Source organism: Salarias fasciatus, chromosome 15 (assembly GCF_902148845.1).
Source record: "Salarias fasciatus chromosome 15, fSalaFa1.1, whole genome shotgun sequence".
NCBI lineage: Eukaryota > Metazoa > Chordata > Actinopteri > Blenniiformes > Blenniidae > Salarias > Salarias fasciatus.
This window is the reverse complement of record NC_043759.1, coordinates 25,725,233-25,738,339: the sequence shown is the minus strand read 5'-3', so window position 1 is coordinate 25,738,339 and position 13,107 is coordinate 25,725,233. Positions and strand designations below refer to the sequence as shown.

The 13,107-nt window shown below is 52.8% G+C and overlaps 2 protein-coding genes across 4 annotated transcripts; one reads left to right on the top strand and one right to left on the bottom strand.

Moving 5' to 3' along the window:
- Positions 1 to 266: 266 nt before the first annotated feature.
- serinc1 (serine incorporator 1) lies at positions 267 to 12,877 on the bottom strand. Of its 3 annotated transcripts, XM_030110036.1 has the most exons (11): positions 12,734 to 12,876; positions 11,441 to 11,602; positions 10,720 to 10,913; positions 10,561 to 10,640; positions 10,314 to 10,451; positions 10,045 to 10,214; positions 9,875 to 9,965; positions 9,651 to 9,792; positions 9,323 to 9,547; positions 9,089 to 9,237; positions 267 to 299 (listed from the first exon to the last, which is right to left on the bottom strand). In XM_030110036.1, the coding sequence occupies exons 1-10, from the start codon at positions 12,770 to 12,772 to the stop codon at positions 9,099 to 9,101; spliced, it is 1,380 nt and encodes a 459-aa protein (XP_029965896.1). In that variant the 5' UTR covers positions 12,773 to 12,876; the 3' UTR covers positions 267 to 299; positions 9,089 to 9,098. The 3 variants fall into 3 exon arrangements, with proteins under 3 accessions (XP_029965896.1, XP_029965897.1, XP_029965894.1); XM_030110037.1 differs by lacking the exon at positions 267 to 299 and having other exon boundaries at positions 8,577 to 9,237; positions 10,314 to 10,454; positions 10,564 to 10,640; positions 12,734 to 12,877; XM_030110034.1 differs by lacking the exon at positions 267 to 299 and having other exon boundaries at positions 8,577 to 9,237.
- On the top strand, positions 3,544 to 7,771 carry hsf2 (heat shock transcription factor 2). Its single transcript, XM_030110033.1, has 12 exons — positions 3,544 to 3,762; positions 4,813 to 4,921; positions 5,014 to 5,141; positions 5,224 to 5,348; positions 5,427 to 5,502; positions 5,596 to 5,657; positions 6,213 to 6,276; positions 6,384 to 6,514; positions 6,588 to 6,842; positions 6,929 to 7,031; positions 7,126 to 7,195; positions 7,273 to 7,771. The coding sequence occupies exons 1-12, from the start codon at positions 3,670 to 3,672 to the stop codon at positions 7,590 to 7,592; spliced, it is 1,536 nt and encodes a 511-aa protein (XP_029965893.1). The 5' UTR covers positions 3,544 to 3,669; the 3' UTR covers positions 7,593 to 7,771.
- Positions 12,878 to 13,107: the final 230 nt, after the last annotated feature.

Genomic DNA, 13,107 nt, shown 5'->3' with positions numbered 1-13,107 from the left:
GGCCAAATGTCCCCACAAGGATAGCAAAACGTGGAACGACGTGCCTTGTGGGGACCTTTTTCTGGTCCTAAGTAGGAGAAACAGTGTTTTCTTGACCATGTTGTTGTTACTGAAAAAAGTAAAAGTGCAAAAACATTTCTTTAGGGTTAGGCTTTGTTGTGGTGTGGGTTAGGGTTAGGGTAAGGGTCAGGGTTAGGGGCTAGACATGAATGGGAGTCAATGGAAGGTCCCCACAAGGATAGAAATACGAGACTGTGCGTGTGTGTGTGTGTGTGTGTGTGTGTGTGTGTGTGTGTGTGACCCTGACCTGAAGCACTGAACTGATATTGAATTGATGGTTTCCTGACATTATTCCCCACAGGAAGCTTGTAGAATGTGAAAAGTAAAAGTCCTTGTACAGAACCTTGAGGAACTCCATGTTTAACTCCCCTCTCTCTGTCTCCGCTGACGTTCAGCGGCTTTGCCAAACACATTTAAATAAAGATGGGAACAGAATCTCCCGTCCAGCCCTCTCCTTTGTCCCTCATATGTGATCCTGTTTGACCTGAACTTTGTGTCGAGTTTTTCTGAGCGCTCCCTGAACGTTGTGTGAGTTGATCCAAGCCGGAGCTCTTGAAGTGTTTTATTTGTGTTGAATGGGGAGAGGTGAGCGCTCCTGTGTAGGACGCTGCCTTCCCCCACTCTGCGCTGGTGAAGTATGAAATGAATCCTCCTTGTATGCATCACCTGGGTGGCTGTAATGCCCTTTGATTCCTGCTCTTCCATAATCTCCTGTGTCCGAGTTAAAGAATGTACTAATTACAGCCATTTTAAAGGAGCAGGTGACAGCTTTTCATGTAATATTACCCTCCAATCCAATTAGCCCGCTGCTTGTCAGCCCCACTCAACACTGAGGAGTATAACTGGGCTGAAATCAGGGCAGCGCCACTTACTGCCTCCTTCCAAACCGCCATACTCTGCTTCCACTTAACCCTTTCTGCCTTCACTCTAAACGCTTCTTCATCTGCTGTATCAGGTTGTGGAGCGCCTCACGGCTCTATACTCGCCCCCTTTCTCTTCCTCACTGGCAGTTGATTTTTAGATTGAATTATAAATGAAAAAGTTTGAGATAATGAGCCTCAGTGTTCAGTCAGCTCTGTAAAAAAAAAAAAAAACTGTTTATTTCTTCTTTAGCGGCTCATAAAAGTTTTGTTTTAATAATGTTTTGTCAAAGAACAAGAGGAAAGAGGCCTAATACATTAACAGATGACTCTGAGTCAGACTTCAAATCAGCGGCGTCACGACGGCCTTCTCAAATGTGACGCTGAAATGTTAAAGGGGGTAATCCTCAGGCTTCTGGGAAATACCGACCGGGCGCTCCCTCCGAGCCTGATGACTGGTTTTGGGATTATCTTCAGGTACGTGCACGCTGACGGGGTCACTGGGATTAATACGAGGCAGCGTGAAAACAGAAAACACAAGACAGAACGTTTTAGCCGGAGGGACGGAGCGCAGTCTGGGCAGGCAGCCGCTCCGGAGGCGCTCGGGTTTTTAAATGAACCAGTGAGTCCATCTAGTGACCGACTCAAGACACACAGCCCGGTTCAGCAGAGCCGACAAACCTCTGAACTGTATGTGGAACAGGAAAAATCAGTGAGTACTTGGACGAAGAAAAGTTAAACCTGTTGGAATGTGTAAAAACTAACATTAAATATGCTTCATAAAAATGCTTTTGTGTCTCCTTCGCTTCATGATCCTGTTGTTTTTATTGATGTGAGAGGTGATAACAGGCCATAAGGAGCACATGAGGAGTTCAGGGCCTGCTCTGAATGTCAGCAGATTAAAATGAACACTCGTCTGAATCCTTCAAGACCCAAACAGACATCTCTCATTAAGCTGTTTTAGGCTTTATGGATTTCTGTTCTTCGGGCTCTTCAGCCTGGGCCAGCCTGGAGGCTGAAGGGTCCGGGCCCTCATCCCACCAAGAGGCTCCCTCAGGAAGGCTGACAACATGTGGCAGAGTGCCGCTTCTCAAAAGGAACAAAATGCAGCCACTTCGGTCAGCAGGACAAACACAGCAGACCCATTGTTTGAATTGTTTTACATCATAATCAATGAAATGTGATTTTATCTAACACGCTGGCGCAACTGTAGCTGACCTCTGACCCCCTTCTGCCTGTAATGGGACATCGTGTGATTTAGCCTTTTCTGTGTCCTCACATGGTACATTTATTTTTACAAGTCTGGTCCTGTTAGATCTCAGTGCTGCATTGATACTAATGATCATAATGTTGTTCTACAGAGACAATATCTAATCTGGATTAAAGTGGTCTGGATCATATTGCTGAGACAGGTTCCACCTCCTTCATGTTAATGACTCTTCAGCTCAGGCTAAAGTTAAATGTGGAGTTCCACAGGGTTCTGTCCGAGGACCGATACTCTTCACTTCAACGTGCTTCCTGTCGGCGTCACATTCAGGTGAGGCACTCAGATGTCAGGCACAGCAGGTATGAAGAGAAACTCCAGGAATACGGTCACAGCGTTCCTGGAACGAACACAGATGAACAGCCAACACACAAGTGGACAGAAGAGTTTAGAAGACGCGGGGTAATGAACTCCAGGGGGAAGAGTATTGGATAATTGGAAACATGAAGAGGAGATGTTCAGAAATAGCAGGCACACAAACACATCACGAGCACACACACACACACACACACACACACTGGCGGGGACATGGGCGGGATCCGGACAGTAAGGAATGTTATCAGGAAACATTAATTCCCATTAAACAGGTCTGCAGGACCTTCTTCTTTGAGCTTCTAAAATTAGAAACACATTGAGTCAAAGCCATGCTGAGAAATTAATCCATGCATTTGTTCCCTCCAGAGTAGACTCCTGTGATTCCCTGTTTTTTCCAGTGGCCCAAAAACGGCCTAAAAAGCCTTCGACTGGTTCAAAACGCTGCAGTAAGAGTTCTGACAGGAACCAGCCGGAGAGATCATGTCAGCCCAAAATTAGCTTCTCTTCACTGGCTTCCTGTTACATCTAGAATAGAATTTACCTTATAAGACCTTTCTATTTACTTCTATATTTACGAGTTGGTTCAGGAAACACTGGACCATTTTCTCATGAAGCTGCTGTAGGTTAAGACCTTCACTGCACTGATTGCTCCTTTTTCATTCTCCATATTTCACCTTTACATGTAATCTCTCTCTCCTCCATCACACCTGCATGATGCAGATTTATGTTTATGAAGCCTCTCACTCTGAGCCTGGTTCTGCAGGTTTCCTCCTCTCTTTCTCTCTCCTGTGGAATTGAAGTAATTGATGTTTTCAGCTCAGCAGGAGTAAAGAAAAAACATCTTGAACTGAACTTTGTGTTTATCGATAAACCGACAAAAGTTCAGGTTCTGATCAAGTCATCCAGAGATCATCGCACCCTGACGGAGCTTCTCCTCAGCTGCTCCCTGCTCGCTCATGGTTTTCATCGCATGTGCCTCCACGTGAGGATCGTGACGTCATGCGGTTTTGGACCAATCAGCTGCCGCTCGCTGGGAGCGGAAGTTGTAAGCGTTGTATTCAGAGCGGCCAGCGCTACACAACACAACACAACACTGCGCTACAAACTGCGCCGTGCGACACGAGAGGACCGCAGAGGAGCCGCGGACAGCAGCCAGCGCAGCGCGGGAAGATGAAGCACAGCTCGAGCGTGCCCGCGTTCCTCACGAAGCTGTGGACGCTGGTGGAGGACGCCGACACGAGCGAGCTCATCTGCTGGAGCCAGGTACCCGCTAGCATGCTAGGCTAGCGGCTAGCAGCCGGGCGCACGCAGCATTTAGTGCACACACACACACACACACACACACACACACACGGAAACTCACGCACATAGAGAAAGATACACAGAGAGAGAGACATACAAGTGAACCATCACAATAAGAACACACACAGAAAACACTCCGCAGACACACACACAGAGGTTTGTTAGTGTAGGAGCCGTGGACCACCTGAACAGCTTCATTAAGGAAATCAGCAGGTTCCGTTCAGGGATTTGGGAATCATGTGTTTTACTTTGAAATCCAGAAAAAAGTCTGACAGCAGTATTTTCTTTTCATTCATGTTTTTTGTCTTAATCTTTCAGGAAAGCTTCTTTTAGCAGATGTCACTTATTCCAGACATTAACTGTGAACTTGCTGCTGGTCAAGGCCTTAATGAAAAGTGTTATTTATATAATAATAATAAACTCAAGTCTCATGTTCAGCCTAAACCTACAATAATCCATAATACTGTTTAATCTGACTGGTGAGTGGATGTTATGAAGATTTTATTCACATAAAACCAGATTGGATTTTCCATTCAGTGCGTCCTCCTGCAAACTGCAGACTATAGATTTCCAACACTAATGAATGAAATCTTTTAAAAATTTTTTACAGTGATTTGATGTTATAGAAACTAAGAGTCTGATAGGTGGATAAAAGAGTTTTTAATTGCGTTCGGCAGAACGGGGAGTGTGTGTCTGTGCGTCATCGCTGCAGGTCTCTGCAGCCGTGACCTGATTCTTTCATCTTCTGCTCACGATAGAAACATTAAATCCAGGCCGAGGTAGAACCTGTTTCCCCCACTTCCAGGCAAAACATCAGCTGAACGTACCTTTCATTCATTCTGGCAGTAAATCCATCAGTCAATACATGAGGAACACCTCGCCGTTTGGATAGGGCCAGTGCCTGAGACGCTCGGCCGTCACAGTGCTGGTATCGGCACTCTGCAGCTGCAGCTCAGGACTTGTCCTGGTCCTTTAAAGCAGAGCGCCGTCGGTGTGTTTCTGCGTTTCCAGGAGGGGAACAGCTTCCTGGTCCTGGATGAGCAGCGCTTCGCTAAAGAGATCCTCCCAAAGTTCTTCAAGCACAACAACATGGCCAGCTTCATCCGGCAGCTCAACATGTGTGAGTGTTCCTGCAGCCGCCTCGCTCGTCCGTCTCCTGCGCCGACCCAGACGCCTGCGGCCTGACGGGGGTGTGTGTGTGTGTGTGTTTAGATGGCTTCCGTAAGGTGATGCAGATTGACACCGGCATGGTGAAGCAGGAGCGAGACGGTCCGGTGGAGTTCCAGCACCCCTACTTCAAACACGGACAGGATGACCTGCTGGAAAACATCAAGAGGAAGGTAGAGACCGAGGTCTTCCTCGCGCCTCAGATCGTCCTCCAGTCAGCCAGGCCAGTCATGGGTTCTCATCCCGTCCGTCCAGGTGTCCAACAGCCGTCCGGAGGACAGTAAGCTCCGGCAGGAGGACCTGACCAAGATCCTGGCCACGGTTCAGAGCGTTCACAGCAAGCAGGAGAGCATCGACGCCCGGCTGGCCACCCTGAAGAGGTGAGAGAGGAGCCGCCACCACGCCGCCACGGTGTGTTCTGACGCGCTGTGTGTGTGTGTGTGTGATCTGCTGTCCAGAGAGAACGAGGGGCTGTGGAGGGAGATCTCCGACCTGAGACAGAAACACTCCCACCAGCAGCAGCTCATCAAGAAGGTCAGTCGGCCTCCGGGAGCGTTCCCTCCTCATCACATGGACACGTCAGCAGCTCTCTCTCTCTCTCTCTCTCTCGCTCTCTCTCTCTTCCAGCTGATTCAGTTCATCGTCACTCTGGTACAGAACAACCGCATCCTCAACCTGAAACGCAAAAGGTGAGCCTCGCCCACCGCGGCCTGAGCGGAGACTGACCCGAGGACACACACTCCTGTCTGAGCGGGACGGGCCGGCAGTAGACGGCTGTGAACAGAATAAACAACAGTTCAGTGCTCGGAGTTGGAGTGGCAGCTGTGTTTTCGGGCCCTGAGGCTGAATCCCTGAGGCGTGGGCTGGAGTGAGGCGGGGCCGAAGTGGGTCAAAGGTCAAACTGTAGAAGAGGAAGCTGTGAGCAGCTGCATCGCTTCCCTGTTTGGAGAAACAGTGTGACCGTAAACAGAGAAGTGTGTGAAAGAGGACCGCGGGTCAGATCAGCTTGACTGTTCATAATGAACCACACACTGGGGTCAGAGGTCAGGAGGTGCTGTACATTTGTGGATTGTCAGTTGTTTTTTTTCTTTAGTCTGAACCCCTTTCTGTAATGGGATTAATAAAGTGTGACTAGTTAACTGAAGGCTGTCCCTGATGGATCAGTTTTTGATAGCGTCAGCTAGCGCTCACAGGCCCGCTGGGCTCCAGGCCTCCTCTGACATGTTGTTTCACCTTCTCTTCAGGCCCATCCTCATGAATAGCAACGGAAAGAAGCCCAAATACATTCATCCCGTCTACGATGACAAGGTGTGTGTCCCTCCGGAGTGTGTCCATAGGAACACTCAGACTGTCCAGATGTGGTGAGGAGAGAATAGTTCAGCATTTTGAGGCGTGGAAAACTCTGCCGTGTTCAGGCGTCTGCCAGCAGCCTGCAGGGCGTCGGCTGCTCCGAGCTGTCGGAGGACGTCATCATCTGTAACCTGAGCGACGGCGAGGCGGCGGCGGCGGAGATCACAGAGGAATCCCCCCGAGCCTTCGACCTGAGGTCTGACCCCGCCTCCTCCGCTCTCCTCTCAGTCTGAATGTTTCCGCCGGGCTGACCTGCCTGTGACCCGCAGCGACGCCGAGATCGTGGAGGTGGAGGTGGGCGGCTGCACGCCGCCGCCGCCGCCGGCCGAGGCGGAGCCCGGCGCCAGGAGCACGGAGGAGGAGGACGGCGGCCAGAGGAGCGGCGCCGCGGAGGACCGGGCGCCCAGCGGCGCCCTGCAGCTCAACAAGGCCTCGGGCCTGAGCCTGGAAGACCCCATGAAGATGATGGACTCCATCCTGAGCGAGAACGGAGCCATTTCTCAGAACATCAACCTGCTGGGGAAGTGAGTCCCGTCAGCCAGAGGGCCGCTGGCGCCGCAGCGCTGACACACACCCTCACCTGCTCCGTGTGTGTGTGTGTGTGTGTCAGGGTGGAGCTGATGGACTACCTGGACAGTATCGACTGCAGTCTGGAGGACTTTCAGGCCATGCTGTACGGGAAACAGTTCAGCTCGGACTTCGACGTGGTGGAGGTGAGGTGGAGACCCGACGGCTGCCGGCAGCTTCTGAGGGCGGTGTGTGTGTGTGTGTGTGTGTGTCTGAGAGTTGGCTCCTCTGTGTTTTCAGGAGAGCATTCCCTCCAGAGAAAACTCGGCAGCCCAGCTGAGCAGAGGCAGGACGGAGGAGGACAACACAGGTGAGCTGCAGGAGGACGGCGGTCTGTTGGTCGTCTCCGATGAGTCCAGCTGATGAGGATCTGAATGTTGTGTTTAGATAAGCAGCTGATCCAGTACACGTGCTGCCCCCTGCTGGCCCTGCTGGACGGCTGCACGACTCCCGCAGAGCTGGACGGTAGCGGCGGCGGCGGCTTTTCCTCCTCCTCCGCCCCGTCCATGTCCGACCCGTCGGCCGGCGTGGAGGCGGAGCTGCCGGCGGAGCTGCTGGACGGCGGTCTGGAGGCCCGGCAGCCGGGCCGCAGCTCGCTGGTCCGCCTGGAGCCGCTGACGGAGGCGCAGGCCAGCGAGGAGACGCTCTTCTACCTGTGTGAACTGAGTCCGGCCGAGGCCGAGCCGGGCCAGCTGAGCAGAGTGTGACGCCGCTCCGCCCCGCCGCTGTTCCGGGCGGACGAAGAGAAGCTTCACTTTTCACAGATTTTATATGAAAGACTTTGGCACTGCAGTGCAGCAGTTACTCTTGTTCTCGTCAAATATGCGAATAATTTAATGTTGTGTGTGTCAGGCCTTCACCCCTTCACCCTGAAATAAATGTTCTCTGCTCAGCTCAGTGTCACGGCTCTCAGAAACACACACACACACACACACTCAGTTCAGTGGTCTGATTGGTCCTGTTCAGACCCAAGTGATGCATTTTGTTTCCATGGTAACTGAGGAGCAGCGATGCATTTCCATGACGACTGCAGCGGCTTGTTTCCATGGCGACTGCAACATGTTCCAGTGACTGAGCAGCAGCATATTTCCATGGTGATGGTGCAACATTTTTCTGACTGCACCTTGTTTCCATGACGACTGCAGTGTCACCGACAGAGCAGCGACATGTTTCCATGACGACGGCAGTGTCACCGACTGTAGCGATGTGTCCGTGACGACTGCAGCGACATGTTTCCATGACGATTGCAGTGTCACCGACAGAAGCGCGACATGTTTCCATGATGACGGCAGTGTCGGTGACATCACAGCGACATGTTTCCATGACGTCAGTGTCACCGACAGAGCAACACGTTTCCATGACAACAGTCACCAACAAGCATGACATGTTTCCATGACGGCCATTAAGCCTTTGTTTTTCATGACAGCAGCAGTAATGTGTTTCCATGGAGACTGCAGCAAGGTGTTCAGGTGACGACTGAGCAGGAATTAATTTGGGATTATAAAGAAAGATCTGCTACCATCAGTTAGATTTATCCATTCAATATTATAGAAATGACTCATTTTAATACATTTTTGACTCCAGAAGTCTGCATCCGTTATGACAAAGTGTTGTGTTGCAGCAGTTTCAGCCGCTGTTTTAAACATCTGGAAAAGCTGTTTGATTGAGAAGAAGCTAATTCAGCCACCGTCTTCTTTTCCTTCTTTTATTTAAACTTCTTACAACACTTCCAGGTTAGGAGAGAAAAATAAAACACATTCAGATAAAAGCAAACAATCAATTAAATATGAAGCCACGGTACGTCAGTCTACTGCGAGGACAGAAGCTAAGGTCTACCAAACGACGAGCAGCTGGTTCATGTTTTCATCTTACAGAATTGAAATGTGAAGCAACGGAAAGAGGAATGCCTTCGTCAATGTTTGTGTGGAGGTGTGTTAGCAGCACACACACACACACACAAAGCACAGCTCATGCACCAACACGAGGAGGTAAACTACAGCGGGGGGAGCTCCGCCTCCGAGTTAAAAAAACTACGAGTAACAACGTCACGTCAAGCAGCATGCAGTGTGGAGGGGGGAGCGCTCGTCCATCGTATTTACAGGAGTGAGAGCGGCACGTCACAGCAGAGGAGCACTGACCGACACTGAGCTACAGACGCAGGGGGACAGCTGAGCCACGCCACGGACGAGTGTGTGAGTGTGAGTGTGTGTGTCTCAGTCAAAGTCTCTGTTGACCAGGACCAGCGGGGCCACCAGGGTCCAGACGTACAGGGCGATGCAGATCCAGCTGGAGCAGATCTTCACCCACACCGACGGCCACTTGCTGGTCATCACCTCGTAGGAGGAGTCGGGGCTGCAGACACACAGAACCGCCTCCTCAGAACCGGATCCGGGACGAGAGGAACCGCCGGGGCGACAGACCGAACCCCCCCACTGACCTGTACCAGTTGGTGAGCGTCATCATGATGTAGAGCGAGGCCAGGAACAGCATGAAGTGGAAGAAGGAGTAGGAGTACGTCACGCCGTCCCTCTCGTTGTCCACGGCCCGGCTGGGGCCGCCGTCCTCCTCCAGCGAGTCGCCGTGCGCGCCGTCCTCGATCAGCGCCGACTCGTCGCTGGTCAGCGTCAGCTTGTTCACCTGGGCGGTGGACGAGTTGCGGATGCTGCGGAGGAGGAGCACACTCGGTGAGGCGGCGGTTCGACGCCCGGGGATGGGGGCGGAGGCGGGGGCGGGCGGAGGCGGGGGCGGGCGGAGCGGCGTCTCACCTGGAGTACAGCACACACATGAGGAACAGGACCAGGCCCACGATGCCCTGGGCGTCCCACCACTGCACCACCTGGCCCTGGCCAGCAGGGGCCGTGCTGTTCAGCCCGATGATGCTCAGCAGGCTCGGGTTACACTTCCTGTCTGAGAGGAGAGAGGGGAACGTCACGGGACTGGACCGCCGCCGCCCCGACCCCGCCCACAGCCCCGCCCCCGCCCGCCTCACCAGGCTCGTTGGTCATGGCAGACCAGGTCAGGTACATGGTGTACAGGGTCACCAGGGAGGACTGCAGCAGGCCCGAGCGGGGCTGCGACTCCTGCAGACACACGGCTAGCGGTTAGCACAGCGCCGCCGCCTGGCCGGAGGCCGCGGGCGGCGCCGGCGCCGGCACCCACCTGGATGTGAGGCAGGATGGACATGACGGAGGCCCCCAGGCACAGCAGCATGTTGATGCTGATGAAGACCTTGTTCTCGGTGCAGCCGTCGGAGTGGGTGTAGTAGACGTAGAACAGGACCAGCGACACCAGGGACAGCAGGTAGTTCAGGGTGGTGACGGACAGCAGGGCTGAGGTGGAGGCAGCACACGGCGCGCTGTTAGACCCGGCGGAGGAGGAGGCGGGGGAACGTCACCCCCCCCCCACCCCCCACCCCCCGCAGCTCCTACCTGCATACCAGCAGCGGGAGTTCCCCTCCTCCATCTTCTCCACCCAGGACTCGTTCCAGGAGTGGGCGAAGTCGATGAGCAGCACCAGCTGGATGAGGATGAAGCAGAAGGCTCCCGCCATGCCCACGTAGAACCACACTGACACACACACACACACACACACACACACACACACACACACACACAGTGTATTACTGACGGATCAGAGACGCGGGTTGTGTGGTGCGGCGGAGGAAGCGGTTTCTACCCATGGTGAAGGGACCCTCTGCGATGAAGAAGGAGCCGATGGTGATGGCAGCGGCGGCCGCAAACTTGAAAAACCAGAACCTGGAAGAGAGCGGCGGCAGACAGTGAGTGAGTGGCGGCGGCGGCGGCGAGCTCCGGCGGCACCGGGCCGGTCTCTCACCCGTTGTGCAGGGCGGCCCGGGGGTCCTGGCTGCTCTTCACTTTGATCATGAGCAGCGAGAAGAGCAGGAAGAACATGGCCATGCCGAAGCAGACGCGGTACACCGCCTTGTAGCCCACCAGCACGTCACAGTTGACGTGGCCCTCCACGCCGGGGATGGACGAGCCCATCCCGCCCTCGCAGAACCCCGGGATCTACAGGAAAGACACACACAGGCAGGACGTCACCGGATCCGCCTGGTCAAGGACCGGCCCTCTAGAAAGCAGCAGGTTGTGTTAAAAGCAGTGAACAGCTGGACATCAAAGGTCACATTAGGTTCACCGGTCGGGGTTAAAGTGCATTTTAGGTTCATCCTCAAAACTTCACTTGAAAGCCAAACATCCCAAACTTCTTGTGAATAGAGTACAGTTTAGAACAATGATAACAGCAACACTGGCGACTTCAAAGACGTTTGAAGCTGAGGAGAACAGAATGACAGGAAGCCTCCTGCGTCAGCATTAGGGCCTCCAGATAATCTGTAAAGGAGAGAGTCTGGCAGCGCGACAAACTCACAGCTTATGTAAGACATCAGCTCTTCAAGAGCTTCACCTTTAAATCACAACAACATGAAGCCTCGGAGGTCACAAGATCAGTTCAGAGCCTTTCAGCTCGCTCAACAAGCCTCGTCGGTGACAGACACGGGCACGGAGCAGACAGGAGGGCTGGGCTGCGCCCTGCGTACCTTCTTGAGCTGGCCCTCCATGCCGGGCATCAGCATGATGCAGGCCACGCCCACGCCCAGCAGCAGGAACAGGGCGTAGATGAGCCGGGTCACCGTGGAGTTGTTTCCACTGGGGCAGCAGCGGCACAGCAGGCAGGGGGCGCTGCCGCACAGGCAGGGGATCTGCACGCAAACACACACAAAAACACCGCCATCTTGGATGAGGACCCGCTTTTCCTCCAATCAACAGGTAAATGTCACATAAACAACAGTAATTCAAATCACTGTTCTGAAGATACGTCATCTTTTCTCTGACTGTCCTTTCTGTCAATCATCCACTGGTCTTGACCTTCGTTCACGTTTATTTACACATAATTACTAATTTGAACAACTGATTCATTTTTGATTTATTAAAATGCTAAATTTTTCACACATAAACAAAAATTCTCCAATTTGTACCCGAATTTCAACCATTGTGCTGCTCAGCTTCAAGGTAGGTCAATATAACCAGCTTTTTCCAAAAGCCTCCAACTGAGAGAAGAACACAGCTTCTGTTTACTGTTATTACATTACTTTTAATTTCATTTTTATTGTAACTTGCCTGGAACTTATATCCCAAGTCTGGAATCTCCTAATCCTGAATGTTTGGACCATTTCTACAGCATTATGTAAGAGGGATCTGTCTGTCTGTCTGTCTGTCTGTCTGTCTGTCTGTCTGTCTGTCTGTCTGTCCCACACCTGCCTCATGTTGGCACCTGTGTCTGTCCTCTCTCCTGCCTGTGGACTGTCCTGGTCTAAAGCCCCATGCCGGGGTGTTTTTCAGCCTGGGGTATTGGGGGATGGGGGTAACCAGAGCTCCGCCGTGATGTCGCAACAGCTGATCCCTGATCTGTTTACACGCTGTCATGTCGCAACGTGGACGTAAACAGGTCAAAACAGCAGTTTTCTTGCGGAACGCGACGGAATGAGAGCACGAGCCGAATGAACAGAGCAGACCGTGACGCAGCGAGAACCGCGAAACAAAGAGCGGCCGGGAGCACGGAGGGCCTCGACCCTGCGGCGCCATTACACTGGAAACCCGCTGGAGACACGGGTTCAGTGTGTTACCCTGGTCGCAGAGGAGGGCCGCGGTGTTTAGGAGTGTTCAGGAGGGGCTCAAACTGCGGCTCCGGCCCCGGGGTGGACCGCCGCTCCGCTGCGCCACAGCCGCCCCGTTCCTGCGCAGTCACGCAGCCTTTTGTCAGGCTGCGGCGGCCCCACGGCCCGCAGGGGAACCGCCGGCAGAAGACCCCCGACACGGGGGAGGGCACTCACCCAGCTCGCCATGGAGCACAGTCCCAGAACGGCTCCCATGCTGGAGGCTGTCGGTGTTCGAGCTCCGCGGAGGAAGGTCTGATGTCTGTTGTTTACCAGAAGATGGAGGCTGACCTACTTCTTCTCCTCACGGAGAGGCGGAGACACACAGCGCCTGCAGCTCACTGCTGCCACCTGCGGGCCGCTTCGTGTTACTGCAGCCCCCTGCAGGTCACTGCTAATTATTGTTGATCATTTTTTAAAATCTTTTCTTAATTTATTGAATTCAAAAACACAAACAAACATTTCATTAAAGAAGAAAAAATTGTATATAATAAATTAAAAATCTGCATCAAAAGATAAAATAAAAATAAAAGCAGAACACGACAGGATGT

What these genes read in the sequence shown, in the direction of transcription:
- hsf2 (XM_030110033.1), top strand. Translation starts at nt 3,670, where the DNA reads ATGAAGCACAGCTCGAGCGTGCCCGCGTTCCTCACGAAGCTGTGGACG. An exon ending in CATCCGGCAGCTCAACATGT is followed by an intron (nt 4,922 to 5,013) that starts GTGAGTGTTCCT and finishes GTGTGTGTTTAG; the next exon opens with ATGGCTTCCGTAAGGTGATG. An exon ending in AGCAGCAGCTCATCAAGAAG is followed by an intron (nt 5,503 to 5,595) that starts GTCAGTCGGCCT and finishes TCTCTCTTCCAG; the next exon opens with CTGATTCAGTTCATCGTCAC.
- serinc1 (XM_030110037.1), bottom strand. Translation starts at nt 12,772, where the DNA reads ATGGGAGCCGTTCTGGGACTGTGCTCCATGGCGAGCTGG. An exon ending in CGCAGAGGGTCCCTTCACCA is followed by an intron (nt 10,455 to 10,563) that starts TGGGTAGAAACC and finishes GTGTGTGTGTGT; the next exon opens with CAGTGTGGTTCTACGTGGGC. An exon ending in ACGCTCACCAACTGGTACAG is followed by an intron (nt 9,238 to 9,322) that starts GTCAGTGGGGGG and finishes GTGTGTCTGCAG; the next exon opens with CCCCGACTCCTCCTACGAGG.